This window comes from Procambarus clarkii, chromosome 19 (genome assembly GCF_040958095.1).
Source record: "Procambarus clarkii isolate CNS0578487 chromosome 19, FALCON_Pclarkii_2.0, whole genome shotgun sequence".
In the NCBI taxonomy this organism is placed as follows: domain Eukaryota; kingdom Metazoa; phylum Arthropoda; class Malacostraca; order Decapoda; family Cambaridae; genus Procambarus; species Procambarus clarkii.
Genome location: NC_091168.1, coordinates 37,649,313 through 37,669,061, shown reverse-complemented (window position 1 = coordinate 37,669,061; position 19,749 = coordinate 37,649,313). Strand labels below are relative to the sequence as shown.

Below are 19,749 nucleotides of genomic sequence, written 5' to 3'. Positions count from 1 at the left end.
AAAATCCTTTTCCCAGTTGGTTTTATTTGAATTCGTATTTTTTTGCCCCTGTTGTACCCATTGTTTTTTTGGAGTTTTCTTAGTGCAAGTAAATGGGACTCGGGTGTTTCTTTCTTGCGGTCCGTCTGCCTCCAACAAATGTGTGTGTTCCCCGCTATTGGAAAACGGCCTTTTTGAAGTTTTATTTCGGCTATATTTTTATCCATTGTAAATTGCAGGTCCTGAATAACGTGTTTACTCACCTACAAGTACTCACCTACACGTACTCACCTACACGTACTCACCTACAAGTACTTACCTACAAGTACTCACCTACACGTACTCACCTACAAGTACTTACCTACACGTACGCATCTACAAGTACTTACCTACAAGTACTCACCTACAAGTACTTACCTACAAGTACTCACCTACAAGTACTCACCTACAAGTACTTACCTACACGTACTCACCTACACGTACTCACCTACAAGTACTCACCTACAAGTACTCACCTACATGTATTCACCTACAAGTACTCACCTACATGTATTCACCTACAAGTACTCACCTACAAGTACTCACCTACACGTACTGTTATGATCTCAGCCTGCAGGAGAAACGAGTCTCCCTTCTTGAGAGTTATTCAGCAAGCCTGACCTAACTAGAAGGTCTAGCAAGTATTGAGGTGATAACGCATATGTAAAATAGTTGGTTGGATATGTGTAACAGTTTGAGATTATGGGCAATGCAGAAGAAAATAGATAAATGACTGGCTAGGAGATGTGGACATTTTGCTGGAGGCGTGAGGCTCGCTTCTGGAGGACCTTGACCTCACTTGAGTGCCAGACATCGCAGGGGGAAGCCGCGCTCCGTTGAGCTCCCGTCAGAAGGGAACCCCTAGTGATATATCTCTAAGAGAAGAGAAGTGTGCAGACGTGCCAGCTGTGGAATCGAGCTGGGGACGTGTGGTCTCAAGTCGTGGACGATAATTAGTGAATATTAAGCCGCCCGGAGGCATTATTGTGGGCTGTGTGGAGCGCCCTGACCAGACGCCGTCAGAGGGAAAGCGCCCTCGATCAGTTAATCTGTGGTAAGCACAATATACGCCAGTTCATAGTGATTGTTTGTAGTTGGTCGTGTGCCCAGCGACAGTAGCAATGTTTATTTATAAGTTAGACATGTTTTAATAAGGCAGAAAGCCTGAAATAAGAGAGTGGAGAGGGAGGAACACGGAGCGACGTCCGCCCCCTCTGAGCGCTGGCGGACGACTGAGGGAGCCTGGCTCCTGACGAGGAAGACCCTCCCAGCGAGTGAGGACCGCCGCCAGGCGAGGTGGAGTATGGACCCGCCCAAAACGGGGGAGTCCACTCTCACTGTATGTAGAGGACAGATAGAGGTTTGAGGCAAGCATATTGTGTGGTTATTTTTGTTTATGTGTTAAAGGGGAACATTTTATTGGAACGTCGATGGGTTGCAGGTTTGTCTTTTGAGGAAGAAGTTGCTGAGAACTTCGAAGCCAGCAGATGAAGTAGCTGATGAGACTCCAAGGTAGTGGAGCAGAGGACCTCGAGCTGTGAGGAGAAGCAGCAGTGAAGAGGAGTGTCACGTGCTTCTGTAGAGGTGGTGTAGCAGCCAAGAGAGCTGTGGAAGAACCTAACAGAAGGGTGAAGCACCGTAGTTGCACAAGGAAACTTCATGATAGCAGCCTGGAGGAGCTGCAGGGGATCCTGGTAGTGAAGCCCGGAAGAACCTAAGGATATTAGGGTAGTGAACTTCCAGAGGTGGAAGGGGAAGTTCTGGTGGATTACTTATAGGGAGTTGATAGTGTTTGGTTGTCATTAGCGTGCAAGACGCAGTGAGAGGTGAGTGACTGTTGGCATTCTTATGTCAAGGAGTTTTTTTATACCGAAGTATCAATGAACATTTATACTGGTATATGTTATTGCATTCAAATGCTGATTTTCTATATATATATGTTATCTTGCTGATGGTGCAACAGTGTACGTAGGCTTGGTCAATTTGAGGAGGTTGATAGTATCAGGTGGTGAACCAGGAGATAGGATACCACTTGATAAGCTGATAATAGAGTTCTGATGGTGTTGGAGTGCAACCTAATTGTAATATTATAGAGTATAGGATTCATTATTATTATATGTGTGTATGTGCTTTGTCCAGTAAATGTGTCACAATTTGCTGGTGTTTGCCCTTGTCCTAGTGAGGCTTCCCAGGAGGTAGTAAAGAAGGAGAGAGAAAGAGAGAAAGAACCAAGAACCACTGCTGTGGACAGGGTAAGAGGTAATACTAGTAAGTCATAGGGGATTGAGGAGATCATATCTCATAAGGAGAGAGTGGGGAGTCACAGCGGCTCGAGTGGGTGTGTGCACGTGACAACGAGGCTAAGTGTTGGAGTCGCATCCCCTAAACGTGTGACGTTGAGCCCCTCTCCAAGAGCCAGAAGCGCCAAGGGTGATCTCCTAGTATAAGCACTCTGCCGAGTTGTGGGTTGGGTTGTCCATAGAGAAGGATCGACGACGACAACACCAACCAACCCACAGTCTATAATAAATTGGGGGCTTGTGTCCGGGAGAGTGAACTGACACACCCACACCCTGTCCAAGAGTGGATTTGTACACCCTTGCTGAAATAGATAAACTGTGTGACCGCAGGTGTATACTCTCTCTCTTGGGAAGACTCACAGGACAAGATGGATAAGGTGCAAGCATTTGTGGAGTCAGGCAAGCCTGAGGATTTAGAAGGTTGCACGAGGGATCAATTGAAACAAATAGCAGAAAAATGTGGCATTAGGTTGAAAGCATCTAAAGTAGCTGGGATGAAGGATGAGATCCTGAGGCAGTTGAGAGCCAGAAGTGAAGCGGCAGAGCAAGGAGCCCAAAAAGGAGCTGAAAGTGGAAAGGAGGATGATGGGCAGGATGAAGTGAGATCCCAGGGATCGAGTAGGAGCAGCAAGAGTAGCCGCAGTAGTAGGAGTAGCCGAAATAGGAGCTTGGAGAGATTCCAGTTAGAGCTCCAGATCCAACAACAGCGTGAGGAGAGACAGTTCCAGCTGGAAAAGATGAAATTAGAACTCCAGATGAAAAATGAAGCCGAGAAGGAAAAAGAGAAAACCAGGCTGGAAGTAGAAAAAGAGAAAACCAGACTGGAAGTAGAAAAAGAGAAAACCAGAGTAAGAGAACTGGAGTTGGAACAGGAGAAAGAAAAAGAGAAAGCAAGGCTAGAGGTGGAAAAAGAAAAAGAGAGAACAAAACAAATGCAGATAGAAGCGAATAGAACCTTGGCTGAACAAAGGATTGAACATGGGTTGCCAGAGAGCACCACCCAGGTATCACACCCACCAGATGTTAGGGTTAGGGAGAAGGACATTCCCTTGTTTGTGCCCGAAGAGGCAGAGAGCTTCTTCGAGCATTTTGAGAAAGTAGCCAGTATCAAGGAGTGGCCACAGGAGGAATGGGCCCAGCTGGTCCAGTTAAGATTGACCGGTGCAGCCAGGGAGGCATACACCCAATTGTCACTGGAAGAGTGCCAGGATTACGCCACAGTAAAGAGCAGCATATTGCGCTCGTTTCAGTTAACCTCAGAGGCTTATAGGAAGCGCTTCAGAGAAATGATCAAAGTTGGAGCGTGTACGTTTGCTGAGACAGCAAGAGATCTGGAAAGACGATTCCAGAAGTGGATTGAGGCTGCTGGAGTTGGATCTTACGCTGACCTGAAGCAACTGATGGTCATGGAGAAGTTCTTGGAGATGATGCATCCCGAAACAAAGTTCAAGATCCAAGAAGCAGGGATAAAGGAGGTGAAAGATGCCGCAGATAGGGCGGATATGATTACTGAAGCATACAAGAGCTTGAGGGAGAACAGAGTGAGAAGCGAGGTGAGACGCAGCAATGGCAGATCCAATGGAGTCTGGGGAGGAAGAAATTACGAGAGGCCCAGAAGAGTCTGGGATGAGAAAAATTTTGATAAATGGGCAGATAAAAGTAAGTACCCTAAAACTCAGAAGAGTAGGTCGCGCACTTCGTCTGAAAGTGAAGATGGAGGAGCAAAACGAGAAACTAATCGTTATCCGGGAAATCAAGAGTCCAGTAAAGCTCCACAGAGTACGAGTAGTACGTCTGGCCCGAGGAACTCTCATGTGAGTGGGCAGAGTCAGAGCTACTCTGGTACATATAGAAGAGACTTTTCCCAGATGAGATGTTACAATTGTAACGGATTGGGTCACGTGATGCGAGATTGTCGGCAGGGCAAGAGAGTTGTGACCCTGGCCATGTGTGACCCCCGAAGTAAATATACTAATGTGTTCCGAGACAAACCACAGAAGGTGAACTTAGTGAACGAGAGGTATAGGCCATTCATGAGCAAAGGTTGGATCAGTGTAGGAGGCCAACCTGAGGTAGAAGTTGGTATCTTAAGAGATACCGGAGCTAATCAGAGCTTGATTGCGAGAAGCCTGATTGGGGATGGTCGACGGTTAGCTGGCAGTGGGAAGGTGAAAGTATATGGGTTATTGTCTGAGAGTGACATGCCCGTATGTACTGTCCAGCTAAGGTCGGAATATGTGTCGGCGGAGGTGATGTTGGGAGTGTGCCCCGACATACCTGTTCCAGGAGTCCAAGTGATCCTGGGGAATGACTTGTGCGGGACAAAGGTGTTGCCGAGAGTCGTAGCGGAGACTGTGCCAGAGGAGTGCCCAGAAGGCCACAGCACGGGTGGGACACCTGAGAGTGTGAACCTGACTGACATCCGAGGAGATGAGTCAGGAGACCGCCAAGCCATTGAAAACCCTGTCTCGGTAGTGATGAAGGCAGAGGTGGCCGACAAGGAAGACGCTGGAGGAGATGAGACAGTGTCAATTAAACCGGTAGAAGATATTGATGTAGATATAGCATGGCTGTTTGATGAAGGTCCAGCCCAGAAAAATGAAGTCTCGGTGAGGTCAAAAGTGAAGATGGCCCAGCCGAAGAAGAATACTGTGGAGAGAGTTGACCTGAAGAGAGCCCAGACTGCTGAAATTAAGGGTCGGAAGGTGAATGCAACTGTGCTGAGTAGGAATGAGGGAAGATGTGGACATACTGAGGACGGGAGTAGAGCGTCACGTTGTCCACGAGCACAGAGGCATAGGGATAGTGCAGTTAAGTTGTTTGAGATGTCAAGAGTTGACATGTTTCACAGAAAACGTGAAGAAAAGATAGCGAAGAAGAGTAATAGCCGAGAAAATGAAAGGGGAAGAGACAGTATGTGTGGAGAGATGCTTACGAGCACTCTAGGAGAGGTAGAGCGACATGCACAGTCGAGTGCTGTTGGTTGTAGTATGGTGCCCGAAGAAACTTTTAGGGAACGAAGAAGAGTTGAAGGAGAAGAAATGGAGTGGTATAGAAGTGAAAAGTGTGGGAAGAGGAAGATGATACAAGCATGGAGGAATAGAAGAAATCCGAAGATGCGAAGGAAGTCAAACAGGATGAGGTCTTGGATAAATGAGGAGACGAAAAGGAGGAGCGTCGGTGAAGACGAGGGAGTGAAGTATGATGACAGGAGGCGGAAGTATAATGGCAGTAGATGGAAGTATGAAGACGACAGAGGAGGTACAGACAGTAGATGTCTGACTCTGGATGTGAAGAGAAGAAGACGAGGAAACGGAGGGTGGAGACAATAAGTAGAGTGGACCGATGGAGTGCAGGCGTCCAAGGAGGACAGCCTAGCCAAGAGGTGCCAGAGAAGTCAAATCGTTTATGAGAAGATCGTGTTTCTGGAGAGTTGTGAGCCAGATGTTGCAAGGTGCAACGAATTAATTGTAGACTCCTAAGAGAGTATATTGGTTGAAGAACGAGACAGTGTGGTGGCGGATGTATTATCCCGAGCTTTGCCACTGGAATAACTCTCAAAAATAAGGGGAGGGGAGTGTTATGATCTCAGCCTGCAGGAGAAACGAGTCTCCCTTCTTGAGAGTTATTCAGCAAGCCTGACCTAACTAGAAGGTCTAGCAAGTATTGAGGTGATAACGCATATGTAAAATAGTTGGTTGGATATGTGTAACAGTTTGAGATTATGGGGAATGCAGAAGAAAATAGATAAATGACTGGCTAGGAGATGTGGACATTTTGCTGGAGGCGTGAGGCTCGCTTCTGGAGGACCTTGACCTCACTTGAGTGCCAGACATCGCAGGGGGAAGCCGCGCTCCGTTGAGCTCCCGTCAGAAGGGAACCCCTAGTGATATATCTCTAAGAGAAGAGAAGTGTGCAGACGTGCCAGCTGTGGAATCGAGCTGGGGACGTGTGGTCTCAAGTCGTGGACGATAATTAGTGAATATTAAGCCGCCCGGAGGCATTATTGTGGGCCGTGTGGAGCGCCCTGACCAGACGCCGTCAGAGGGAAAGCGCCCTCGATCAGTTAATCTGTGGTAAGCACAATATACGCCAGTTCATAGTGATTGTTTGTAGTTGGTCGTGTGCCCAGCGACAGTAGCAATGTTTATTTATAAGTTAGACATGTTTTAATAAGGCAGAAAGCCTGAAATAAGAGAGTGGAGAGGGAGGAACACGGAGCGACGTCCGCCCCCTCTGAGCGCTGGCGGACGACTGAGGGAGCCTGGCTCCTGACGAGGAAGACCCTCCCAGCGAGTGAGGACCGCCGCCAGGCGAGGTGGAGTATGGACCCGCCCAAAACGGGGGAGTCCACTCTCACTGTATGTAGAGGACAGATAGAGGTTTGAGGCAAGCATATTGTGTGGTTATTTTTGTTTATGTGTTAAAGGGGAACATTTTATTGGAACGTCGATGGGTTGCAGGTTTGTCTTTTGAGGAAGAAGTTGCTGAGAACTTCGAAGCCAGCAGATGAAGTAGCTGATGAGACTCCAAGGTAGTGGAGCAGAGGACCTCGAGCTGTGAGGAGAAGCAGCAGTGAAGAGGAGTGTCACGTGCTTCTGTAGAGGTGGTGTAGCAGCCAAGAGAGCTGTGGAAGAACCTAACAGAAGGGTGAAGCACCGTAGTTGCACAAGGAAACTTCATGATAGCAGCCTGGAGGAGCTGCAGGGGATCCTGGTAGTGAAGCCCGGAAGAACCTAAGGATATTAGGGTAGTGAACTTCCAGAGGTGGAAGGGGAAGTTCTGGTGGATTACTTATAGGGAGTTGATAGTGTTTGGTTGTCATTAGCGTGCAAGACGCAGTGAGAGGTGAGTGACTGTTGGCATTCTTATGTCAAGGAGTTTTTTTATACCGAAGTATCAATGAACATTTATACTGGTATATGTTATTGCATTCAAATGCTGATTTTCTATATATATATGTTATCTTGCTGATGGTGCAACAGTGTACGTAGGCTTGGTCAATTTGAGGAGGTTGATAGTATCAGGTGGTGAACCAGGAGATAGGATACCACTTGATAAGCTGATAATAGAGTTCTGATGGTGTTGGAGTGCAACCTAATTGTAATATTATAGAGTATAGGATTCATTATTATTATATGTGTGTATGTGCTTTGTCCAGTAAATGTGTCACAATTTGCTGGTGTTTGCCCTTGTCCTAGTGAGGCTTCCCAGGAGGTAGTAAAGAAGGAGAGAGAAAGAGAGAAAGAACCAAGAACCACTGCTGTGGACAGGGTAAGAGGTAATACTAGTAAGTCATAGGGGATTGAGGAGATCATATCTCATAAGGAGAGAGTGGGGAGTCACAGCGGCTCGAGTGGGTGTGTGCACGTGACAACGAGGCTAAGTGTTGGAGTCGCATCCCCTAAACGTGTGACGTTGAGCCCCTCTCCAAGAGCCGGAAGCGCCAAGGGTGATCTCCTAGTATAAGCACTCTGCCGAGTTGTGGGTTGGGTTGTCCATAGAGAAGGATCGACGACGACAACACCAACCAACCCACAGTATATAATAGTACTCACCTACACGTACTCACCTACACGTACTCACCTACACGTACTCACCTACAAGTACTCACCTACAAGTACTCACCTACATGTATTCACCTACAAGTACTCACCTACACGTACTCACTTACATTTATTTATTTTTTTATTTATATATATATATATATATATACAAGAAGGTACATTGGGATTGTGAGGATACATAGGATAGTAATTACAATCTTGTAAAGCCACTAGTACGCGCAGCGTTTCGGGCAGAAGTTTGTGTGAATGGTCTGAGAATCAGAGTCTCGGGCAATATGCACCTTTCTGGCCTCTGGTCAGTTTATATGAGGCTATAGTCTTGGTGTCAAACATTATGTTTTATATTTGGACTTCATATTTTAGGGGATTTAAACGAGTTCGTGTTCTTTGTACTTCCTTTCGTTTACCTTCTCAACCCTTCATTTATTCCTGTATTTATCAATCAATTCTTCCATTCCTCCGTACATATATGCGTCTAAGCCTGTATTCACCTATTCATTTATTCGTCCTTAAGTAGTGCGTGTGTCCTAGGAGGTAAGAAACGTAGGTTCGATCCCACTGAAGCGCTTCAATATGTTATCATATATCATGCTCGTCTGATATCCTTGTGTGACTCTCAGCTACAATGGCCGCCGCTGTCTCCTCCCTCAGAGCCCAAGATCAGTCCCCGGACGTTCTGTCAGGTGTGTCCCTTCCACCTGATGTTTGACCGTGACCTACACATCCACCAGTCAGGAGTCTCCATCACCCGGGTCCTCCCTACCGTCTCCTCTCCCGAGGTCGTCCTCGACCAGCTCTTCGAAGTGGTAGGTGGGACTCTGTGTTCTCTTATGCCGTCTTGTGAGGTAGACAGCGCTGAGCCTCTGACAGAGGTCTTGACGGTGATGTAGGACAGAATTACCGCTGGGGGAGAAGGACAGAGTAAAGGGGACAGGAGGGAAGGGGGGTTTCTCAGTTGCTTGGACGGGGGATCGAACCCCCGTTTGAAAACGAAGTTGTTGAACTGACCAGGCGAAGGGTGGGGGGAGGGGGGGGATGGACGTGCTTGCTGGTAGTGTCGATGAGTTCTCTAAGTCGCCGTGAGTGTCTCTGCCACACAGCTTTAACTACCTCCACAGTAACTACCTTCATAGTAACTACCACCAGAGTAACTATCTCCACAGTAACTACCTCCACGGTAACTACCTCTACAGTAACTACCACCACAGTAACTACCTTCATAGTAACTACCACCAGAGTAACTATCTCCACAGTAACTACCTCCACGGTAACTACCTCTACAGTAACTACCACCACAGTAACTACCACCATAGTAACTACCACCACAGTAACTACCTCCACAGTAACTACCTCTACAGTAACTACCTCCACAGTAACTACCTCCACAGTAACTACCACCAGAGTAACTATCTCCACAGTAACTACCTCCATAGTAACTACCTTCACAGTAACTACTACCAGAGTAACTACCTCCACAGTAACTACCTCCACAGTAACTACCTCTACAGTAACTACCTCCACAGTAACTACCTCCACAGTAACTACCTCTACAGTAACTACCTCCACAGTAACTACCTCTACAGTAACTACCTCCACAGTAACTACCTCTACAGTAACTACCTCCACAGTAACTACCTCTACAGTAACTACCTCCACAGTAACTACCTCTACAGTAACTACCTCCACAGTAACTACCTCTACAGTAACTACCTCCACAGTAACTACCTCCACAGTAACTACCACCATAGTAACTACCTCCACAGTGACTACCTCCACAGTAACTACCACCATAGTAACTACCTCCACAGTAACTACCACCACAGTAACTACCTCCACAGTAACTACCTCCACAGTAACTACCACCACAGTAACTACCTCCACAGTAACTACCTCCATAGTAACTACCTCCACAGTAACTACCACCACAGTAACTACCTCCACAGTAACTACCACCACAGTAACTACCTCCACAGTAACTACCACCACAGTAGCTACCTCCACAGTAACTACCTCCACAGTAGCTACCTCCACAGTAACTACCTCCACAGTAACTACCTCTACAGTAACTACCTCCACAGTAAGTACCTCTACAGTAACTACCTCTACAGTAACAACCACCACAGTAACGACCTCCACAGTAACTACCACCACAGTAACTACCACCACAGTAACTACCTCCACAGTAACTACCTCCACAGTAACTACCTCCACAGTAACTACCTCCACAGTAACTACCTCCACAGTAACTACCACCACAGTAGCTACCTCCACAGTAACTACCTCCACAGTAACTACCTCTACAGTAACTACCTCCACAGTAAGTACCTCTACAGTAACTACCTCTACAGTAACAACCACCACAGTAACGACCTCCACAGTAACTACCACCACAGTAACTACCACCACAGTAACTACCTCCACAGTAACTACCTCCACAGTAACTACCTCCACAGTAACTACCACCACAGTAACTACCTCCACAGTAACTACCTCCACAGTAACTACCACCACAGTAACTACCACCACAGTAACTACCTCTACAGTAACTACCTCCACAGTAACTACCTCTACAGTAACTACCTCCACAGTAACTACCACCACAGTAACTACCACCACAGTAACTACCTCCACAGTAACTACCTCCACAGTAACTACCTCCACAGTAACTACCACCACAGTAACTACCACCACAGTAACTACCACCACAGTAACTACCACCATAGTAACTACCACCACAGTAACTACCACCATAGTAACTACCACCACAGTAACTACCACCACTGTAACTACCACCACAGTAACTACCTCCACAGTAACTACCACCACAGTAACTACCACCACAGTAACTACCTCCACAGTAACTACCACCACAGTAACTACCTCCACAGTAACTACCACCACAGTAACTACCATCACAGTAACTACCACCATAGTAACTACCACCACAGTAACTACCACCATAGTAACTACCACCACAGTAACTACCACCATAGTAACTACCACCACAGTAACTACCACCACAGTAACTACCACCACAGTAACTACCACCACAGTAACTACCACCACAGTAACTACCACCACAGTAACTACCTCCACAGTAACTACCACCACAGTAACTACCACCATAGTAACTACCACCACAGTAACTACCTCCACAGTAACTACCACCACAGTAACTACCACCACAGTAACTACCACCACAGTAACTACCACCATAGTAACTACCACCACAGTAACTACCTCCACAGTAACTACCACCACAGTAACTACCACCACAGTAACTACCTCCACAGTAACTACCACCACAGTAACTACCACCACAGTAACTACCTCCACAGTAACTACCACCACAGTAACTACCACCACGGTAACTACCTCCACAGTAACTACCACCATAGTAACTACCACCACAGTAACTACCACCATAGTAACTACCACCACAGTAACTACCACCATAGTAACTACCACCACAGTAACTACCACCACAGTAACTACCTCCACAGTAACTACCACCATAGTAACTACCACCACAGTAACTACCTCCACAGTAACTACCACCACAGTAACTACCACCACAGTAACTACCACTACAGTAACTACCACCACAGTAACTACCTCCACAGTAACTACCACCACAGTAACTACCACCACAGTAACTACCTCCACAGTAACTACCACCACAGTAACTACCACCACAGTAACTACCTCCACAGTAACTACCACCACAGTAACTACCACCACGGTAACTACCTCCACAGTAACTACCACCATAGTAACTACCACCACAGTAACTACCACCATAGTAACTACCACCACAGTAACTACCACCATAGTAACTACCACCACAGTAACTACCACCACAGTAACTACCACCACAGTAACTACCACCATAGTAACTACCACCACAGTAACTACCTCCACAGTAACTACCACCACAGTAACTACCACCATAGTAACTACCACCACAGTAACTACCACCACAGTAACTACCACCACAGTAACTACCACCACAGTAACTACCTCCACAGTAACTACCACCACAGTAACTACCACCATAGTAACTACCACCATAGTAACTACCACCACAGTAACTACCACCACAGTAACTACCACCACAACTACCAAACGTCTTCCATCAACAGCCTAGAAGCATGACCTATGAAAAAAAGCTAAATCAGATGGATATTCTAACAGGAAAAAAACAAGACACGAGGAGACATGATCTCAACATACAAAATTGTATGTATCGCAGACTGTGTGCACAATTCCACGCAATTTGATAAGGTGTGAGCCTGAAATAAGTTACATAGCTGCAAACTGTGGGTGAGGAGTTCAGGTAAGGTAATTACGAGGAGGAAAGCCCTAATTAAGCTATCATAAGACAAACTGAACGAAACCCGTTTATCTGCCGCTAACATCTAATTATGTGACTCGTTATACTGTGTTAATGTGGGTCATTAACAGCTCCAGAAGTGGTTAATACCAGGGAGGTGGCTGTGTCTAGAATAAGAGTCTGCGAGGTGTTATTTATCTTCTCAGCTTTCCTAGTGCATTCCTGCAGCACAGTGTGGGTTCACACCGGTGAGATGCCTGATTAAGGGTCTCTTTGGTTCATCAGAGTGTTATCTTACCTAATGTGTGTGTGTGTGACTGTACTCACCTTGATGTACTCACCCTGATGTACTGGCATGACCTTATGAACCCAGCATCGCTGGCCAACCAAAGCCTAGCCAATTTCAATCAAGAGTCTAGGGGGAATGAATAAAAAAGGCTGGCTACAACAACGCCAGATTACTGGGGCATATAATTAGGTCACCGTATGTTATGAATTTGCTCGCTGTTATGGGGGGTATGGAGTGTTAAGGAGAAGGGCCAACAGCTAGAATCAGGATGTATCAAAATTAGTGGAGATCAGATAGGCCCGGCCCCCAATAAGAACATAAAACAATATTAAATTAGTAGCTTAAAGTAAATACGTCAGTCTAGAAGTTGATCACTGATCCCATACACAGGAAGAATGGATACTCCTTTAATATTACTTATTTATTAACCCCTCTAACAACCTCCCATATACATTACTATCATAGCAATAACTACTTTACCACACAATCTTACGTTAACTACCTTGGTCCACATAGACAGGATACAAGGCTTACACTTTGGACAAGCTAGGGTAAAGTCTACTTGAAAAGAACTCGAAGGCTTGAAGCAGCCTGGGGTTGTTAAGCCCTACGTGGTACCCTAGTCACAACACCAACACTTAGGGATGCCCAAAACACTGGCTTATACTACACAATATCTATACATAACGCACAAGCCTAGCTAGTAGCACGGTTACACAGGGTTATAATTTAGCGGTTACAATAGCTTAAGGTAAGGGAAAAGGAGAAGGAGGAGGAGAATGGAGACAGAGCCACACAGGGAAGATGTTGCCACAACCACAGCCCAAACAGAGAAGAATGAACTAGTGCCCTGATACCTCGTACTCTGAATTGCTGCCGGCCGGATATTCAGCTAATTGTACAGCAGCCATGAATCCAAGTTTACTCAGACATACTTTACTAATTACTTTCTAATCATTTCTAAACGTAGCTGATGACTAGTTCAATAATTAATAATCAACAATAGAGCTCAAATTGACCTCTGGTTTCCATCTAAGGAACCCAGGGTCGTAACACTCCTCCCCCCTTCAGAGAAAAAAATGTGGCTACTAGAATAGTAGTCATATTTTTTTGTAAGAGCATACAGAGAATAAACAGGAAAATCTATGCCATAAACGAAAATCAATAAATAACAAAAATTTCTCTGCATGAAAAAGCACAAAGGAATTCTCTGAAAGAAAAAGCACATACAAAAAAAAAACGGGGAAGTGAATAAATTTGACACAGAATATTTAATGTCACAGGAGAACCAAAAAAAAATAAAAATATCTAAAGCATGACTGTTGGTATATGGCTTCCTGTGGCTCAGATGAATGTTACTCAGGTAACCGAGACAGCGCATCGGCTATCACGTTGAGCCGGCCCGGTAGGTGAGTAATGGAAAGATTGAACTCCTGTAGGTACAATGCCCACCTGAGAATGCGTTTATTTTTCGCCTTCATTTGGTGTATAAACACCAGTGGGTTATGGTCCGTGTACACTTCCACTATATTATTTGTTAGATATACTTCAAATTTTTTACATGTTAACACTAGCGCCAACGCTTCTTTTTCTACCACTGAATAATTGCGTTGCGCCTTGTCAAATTTCACAGAGTAATAGTATACTGGGTGGTCCACTTGATCATCCCCCAGTTTGCAACAACACTGCACCAGCACCCGAGTCAGATGCGTCAACATGAATTTTAAACGGTCGGTCGAACCTTGGACTAGTGAGCACTGGGGCGGAAGCTAAGATCAATTTCAAATTTTTAAACGCCTCTGTACAGTCTGTTGACTACTTAAATTTAACGGCCTTCCACAACAAGTCTGTGAGAGGAGTGGCGACACTGGAAAAGTTCTGACAAAAGCATAAGAGGTATGTCACTGTGCCCTGGCAAATATGAATTTTTTTTGCATTTAAGGTTAGATTTTCACTTTTCAGAACTGAACAACTGGCATAACCTAGCTATGTGGTCAGTCCAATTACTATCAAAAAGCACAATGTCATCTAAATACGGCCAACAATTTGGCACATTAGCAAGCAGAGAGTTCATTAGCCTCTGGAACGTGGCAGGGGCATTATGCAAGCCGAACGGTAACACTTGATACTCAAAGACACCATCTGGTGTTACGAACACAGTTAGTTGCTTGGCACAGTGAGCGGGATCTGATAATAACCTCTCGAGAGGTCGAATTTCGAGACATACGTGGCGTTTCTGATCTCGTCGATGCAGTCTTCAAGGAGGGGCACCGAATAGGCATCCACAATGGTCACCTTGTTGAGCTGCTGATAGTCGTTGCATAATCGCTAAGAGCCTTCTGGTTTGGGGACCAAAAGGCAGGGCGAGCACCAAGAAACCTGGCTCGGCTGGATGAGGCCGTGCTGGAGCAGGAAGTCGACCTCTTTCCATTCAATGGCCTTCTTTTCCGGACTCATCCGATAGGGTTGAAGGCGAATGGGGGTGTAGTCCGTCAACTTGACATCATGGCAGATGGCATCAGGGGACCTCAGGGGATGGGACCTCCCCAAACAGACTGGAGAATTCGTCAAGCAACGACTGCACCTACTCATGTTGGGCCATCTGCAAATGGGACAATCCCTCCACAGCATTCACAGAACTAGAATTATTGAGAATAGGATTACTTGGATCCCCAGAACAATCATCCCCTCCCTCAATGGAAAAGGAAACATTGGTTAGTGCGACGGGCCTGGGGCCCTGGACCTTCTTCAGCCGGTTCAAGTGTACGAGCATCACCTGGTTACGCTTGTCATGGTGCCTCACTTTGTACGTGAGGTCCCCAGCCTTTTCTGTCACAATATAGGGGCCTTCGTACTTGTGGGACATAGTGTTCCCTAGTCTATGCAATTCTGTAACATTTAATTGGTTATGACACACTTTTTATTGGTTTCATTTAAGTCAAGGCCAAATTCCTTGCCTAACAACACAAAATTAGCTTTGGTAAGCTTCTTGATCACTTCCACTGAAGGTGCCTTTGCCCTTTCCTGCAATTTAGCCTCCATCACTACCTATTTTAGCTCCTAGCCAAATAAAAATTAAAAATAAAAATTGGAAAAAAAACAAAAATTTGCACAGCCCCTATCACAAGGTCACACTCACCTCAATCGTGAAGAGATCCAGCTGGGTGTCCAGTCAGTGCAAGATGTTTCCTTAGTTGATCTGGGCCCTAGGCTATCACACAACTGTTCTGCGGAATTCAAGAATTTTAGTTTTGTCACTCAAAAATCTTATTTTTTTAAATTAAAATATTCCTCCGGGTCAGGCCAACCACTTGTTATGAATTTGCTCGCTGTTATGATGCGTATGGAGTATTAAGGAGAAGGGCCAACAGCTAGGATCAGGATGTATCAAAATTAATGGAGATCTGATAGGCCCAGTCCCCCAATAAGAACATAAAACAATATTAAATAGTAGCTGAAAGTAAATACGTCAGTCTAGAAGATGACCACTGATCCCCTACACAGGAAGAACGGATACTCCTTTAACATTACTTATATATTAACCCATTACTAATAAATGTATATTATTTATACATTTATTAGTAATGTATATATTAATATATACATTACTATCATAACAATAACTACTTTACCACACAATCTTACGTTAACTACCTTGGTCCACATAGACAGGATACAAGGCTTACACTTTGGACAAGCTAGGGTAAAGTCTACTTGAAAAGAACTCGAAGGCTTGAAGCAGCCTGGGGTTGTTAAGCCCTACGTGGTACCCTAGTCACAACACCAACACTTAGGGATGCCCAAAACACTGGCTTATACTACACAATATCTATACATAACACACAAGCCTAGCTAGTAGCACGGTTACACAAGGTTATAATTAACTTAGCGGTTACAATAGCTTAAGGTAAGGGAAAGGGAGGAGGAGAATGGAGACAGAGCCACACAGGGAAGATGTTGCCACAACCACAGCCCGAACAGAGAAGAACAGAGAAGCCACCTAAATCAGTTATCCCTTTACTGTCAACTCAACTAACAAATCAGCTATCCATTTAGTGTCAAACTCAGTCAACTATCACATTAATTAACCTACACATCAGTTAGCAACTCATTAAAAAATCAATAATAAATCAGCTATCATATCAGTAACGGCTTAAACATAGGCATTGCTGACGCCAGGCTCCAACCCGGTGCAGTGGTACACTATCCTATATAATAGTTGGGAAGGGTCACACTTCAAGGTGGGCAAAGGAATCAGTCACATTCAGTTACACTCTAACAATACTCTATAGTCCATAAGTACCCACAATCACCGACCATCTGACCTACTGATAACTCGGTTAGCCTGATCCATTTACATAGCATTACTCTCCGAAACTCAACATCTATATAAATAAAAATGGAAATGTTCGTTTGTTCAGAATCGCTAATCTCCGAAAGTTCTTCGCCGATTGCTTTGAAATTTTACACAACATTTTATTCGCATCTGAGTGGGTTTTTGTATATATACTATATAGATGTCATGTCTGTGACGGGAAAAATCATGCATTATTCGAAAAACTGTGTTTTTCAAGTGTTTTTCATGTGAGGGAAATCTTCGAAACCTCTTTACCGTTTGCTTTGAAATTTTCACATAACGTTGCATTCGAATTGGTGCGTGTTTTTATATCTTTACTATATACATGACTCACCTGTGACAGGAAAAAAACATGCTTTTTTGAAAAACAGTGCCATCTGTTGGACGTAAGAGCAACGCACACTATAATCTCCGAAAGTTCTTCACCGATTACTTTGAAATTTTGACACAACGTTGCATTCGAATAGGTGTGTCTATTTATATATCTATTATATAGATGCCACCCTTGTGATAGGTAAAAACATGGGTATTTGAAAAACAGTTTCATCTGTTGCACATAATAGCAACATGCACACTGTACTAAATATGTCACGAATTCCATTTCAATGTTTCCGATTGCATTGATAAATTTTATTTTCATAAATTTCGATTTATTTTATTTTTTATTTAATTATTTTGTGTGACATTGTGTTGGAATTGAGTTGTGTTGTTTACCATACTGTTCATTTCGTAAGTATAAGTATAGATGCCACACCTGTGACAGGTAAAACTATCTCAAATGGGTGTTCGACTTTACAAACAGAGATGCTAGCCATTCAAAAGGCTTTGAAACAGGCTCTTACTGAACACCGACAACATGTTATCATACATACAGATTCGAGAACCGCATGAAACCTTGCAACAAGAACACATATATGTGATAACATCCATCTGATCACAAATGTCATATCATTAATGCAAACACTCAAATGACAAGGCTGTCGGGTACTTATCAACTGAGTGCCGAGTCATGTGGGAATAATAGGAAATGACATTGTAGACGAAGCTGCAAAACTTGCAACTAAGAGAAGAAATGTAGACATTTACATACCACAGAGTCTATCACAGATTAAGAAAGGAATTAGAAAGAGAGCAATGCAAAAGATGTACAGTGACTGCAACACAGCAGTTGCAACATCAGGATCTGCAGGTTGGTACAAGAATTCAACCAACTACGAACCACTTAGTTTGATGAAAGGGAGCAGTAGAGCAACGGAAATACACTTACATCGCATCAGGCTTGGATACCCATGTGCATGGGAAATAGGCTTACAGGTTCCGGAAGATGAGAGGAAATGTCAACACTGGAAAAATGCCCGACAGACCACTGAACATTATCTAACACAGTGCACAGTAACAAATCCATTAAGATTTCAACTTAGATTCAACAGAGCAGAAGAACTTGTTAAACACATATGGCAAAATCTTACTGAAGCAACCATACGAGGCAAAAAAAAAGAAAAAGTAAAACTATGTTTTCCTTGAAAAACAGCGCCATCTGTTGCATGTAAGAGCAACACACATGCTATACTAAATATATTACAATCCCATTTCAATGTTTCTGATTGCATTGATAAACTGAATTTTCATAGATTTTGATTTATTTTAATTATAATCTAATTATTTTGTGTGAATTGCATTGGAATTGAGCTGTGTTGTTTACCATTCCGTTCATTTCGTGTGTATAGTTTATTTTTTTAGTTTTTTCATATTTTCATTTCATTTTTTAACTGTTTTTCTTATATTTCAGTGATGGGAACATCAGATCACCTGATGTTCCCAGTTTTTTGATAGGAACATCAGACCATTTGGGAAGGCATCGGATGAGAGAGTGGGGAATAGTGGGGATGACGAGGGGACGGAAGTGAGAGATGGTGGGTAGGACGAGGGGACAAGGGACGGGGTAATGGTGGGGAAGGACGAGGGGATGGGGGAGTGGGGAATGGTTGGGAGGCCGAGGAGATGGGTCAGGGGGGAATGGTGGGGAGGACTGGGGGACATGGAAGATTGCTGTGGCTCAGCAACGCACATGCGTTGCTGAGCCACAGCAACGCGTGGCCGGGTACTGCTAGTTAAGAAATAAATGCCCAATGTACAATAATATGCTATACAACCAGAGGACTAGACGTATGACGTCTGCCTCTCTGGGAACTCAGGGAAGTAGTGACTTACCAGTAAGCCTGGACTGTAAGTGAATGACTGTGTTCCCAACATGGCAAGTCACTCCACCCTTCGTCCCACGAATAACAGAATAACAAAGTGGGCAATATTTACAACAAGTCCATACAGATATACATAATATTTATACAAAACCTCAAGGTACTTACGCATATACGTCAATATATGTGAACACATAAGGAAGTCATTTCCATATACAGTTGGTACACTTACTGGAGACGTTTACCAAGGGAGTCATCATATATACATACCTGAAATATATGTGTGTATGAACCTAAACTTCTGTTGTTCTGTGCAATAATAGTTCTACAAGAGTAAGCTAACGAAAAATAAGTCACTGAGCTTATGACCTCCACATACACTAACACCATTATTTACATGACATATGTGGGGTCATAACATGTACTCATCTTGATGTACTCACCCTGATGTACTCATCTTGATGTACTCACCCTGATGTACTCACCCTGATGTACTCACCCTGATGTACTCACCCTGATGTACTCACCCTGATGTACTCACCCTGATGTACTCACCCTGATGTACTCCTCTTGATGTACTCACCCTGATGTACTCATCTTGATGTACTCACCCTGATGTACTCACCCTGATGTACTCACCCTGATGTACTCCTCTTGATGTACTCACCCTGATGTACTCATCTTGAT

The 19,749-nt window shown here is 44.4% G+C and overlaps 1 protein-coding gene across 1 annotated transcript in view; it reads left to right on the top strand.

Annotated features, from left to right (window-relative positions):
* The window catches only part of Gycbeta100B (guanylate cyclase soluble subunit beta-1-like), a gene marked incomplete in the record, with an annotated part of 213,209 nt that overhangs the window by 122,200 nt on the left and 71,260 nt on the right, over positions 1-19,749 (top strand). The window contains 1 exon segment of the mRNA XM_069327485.1: positions 8,537-8,773. Coding sequence (XP_069183586.1) covers positions 8,537-8,773 — 237 coding nt within the window.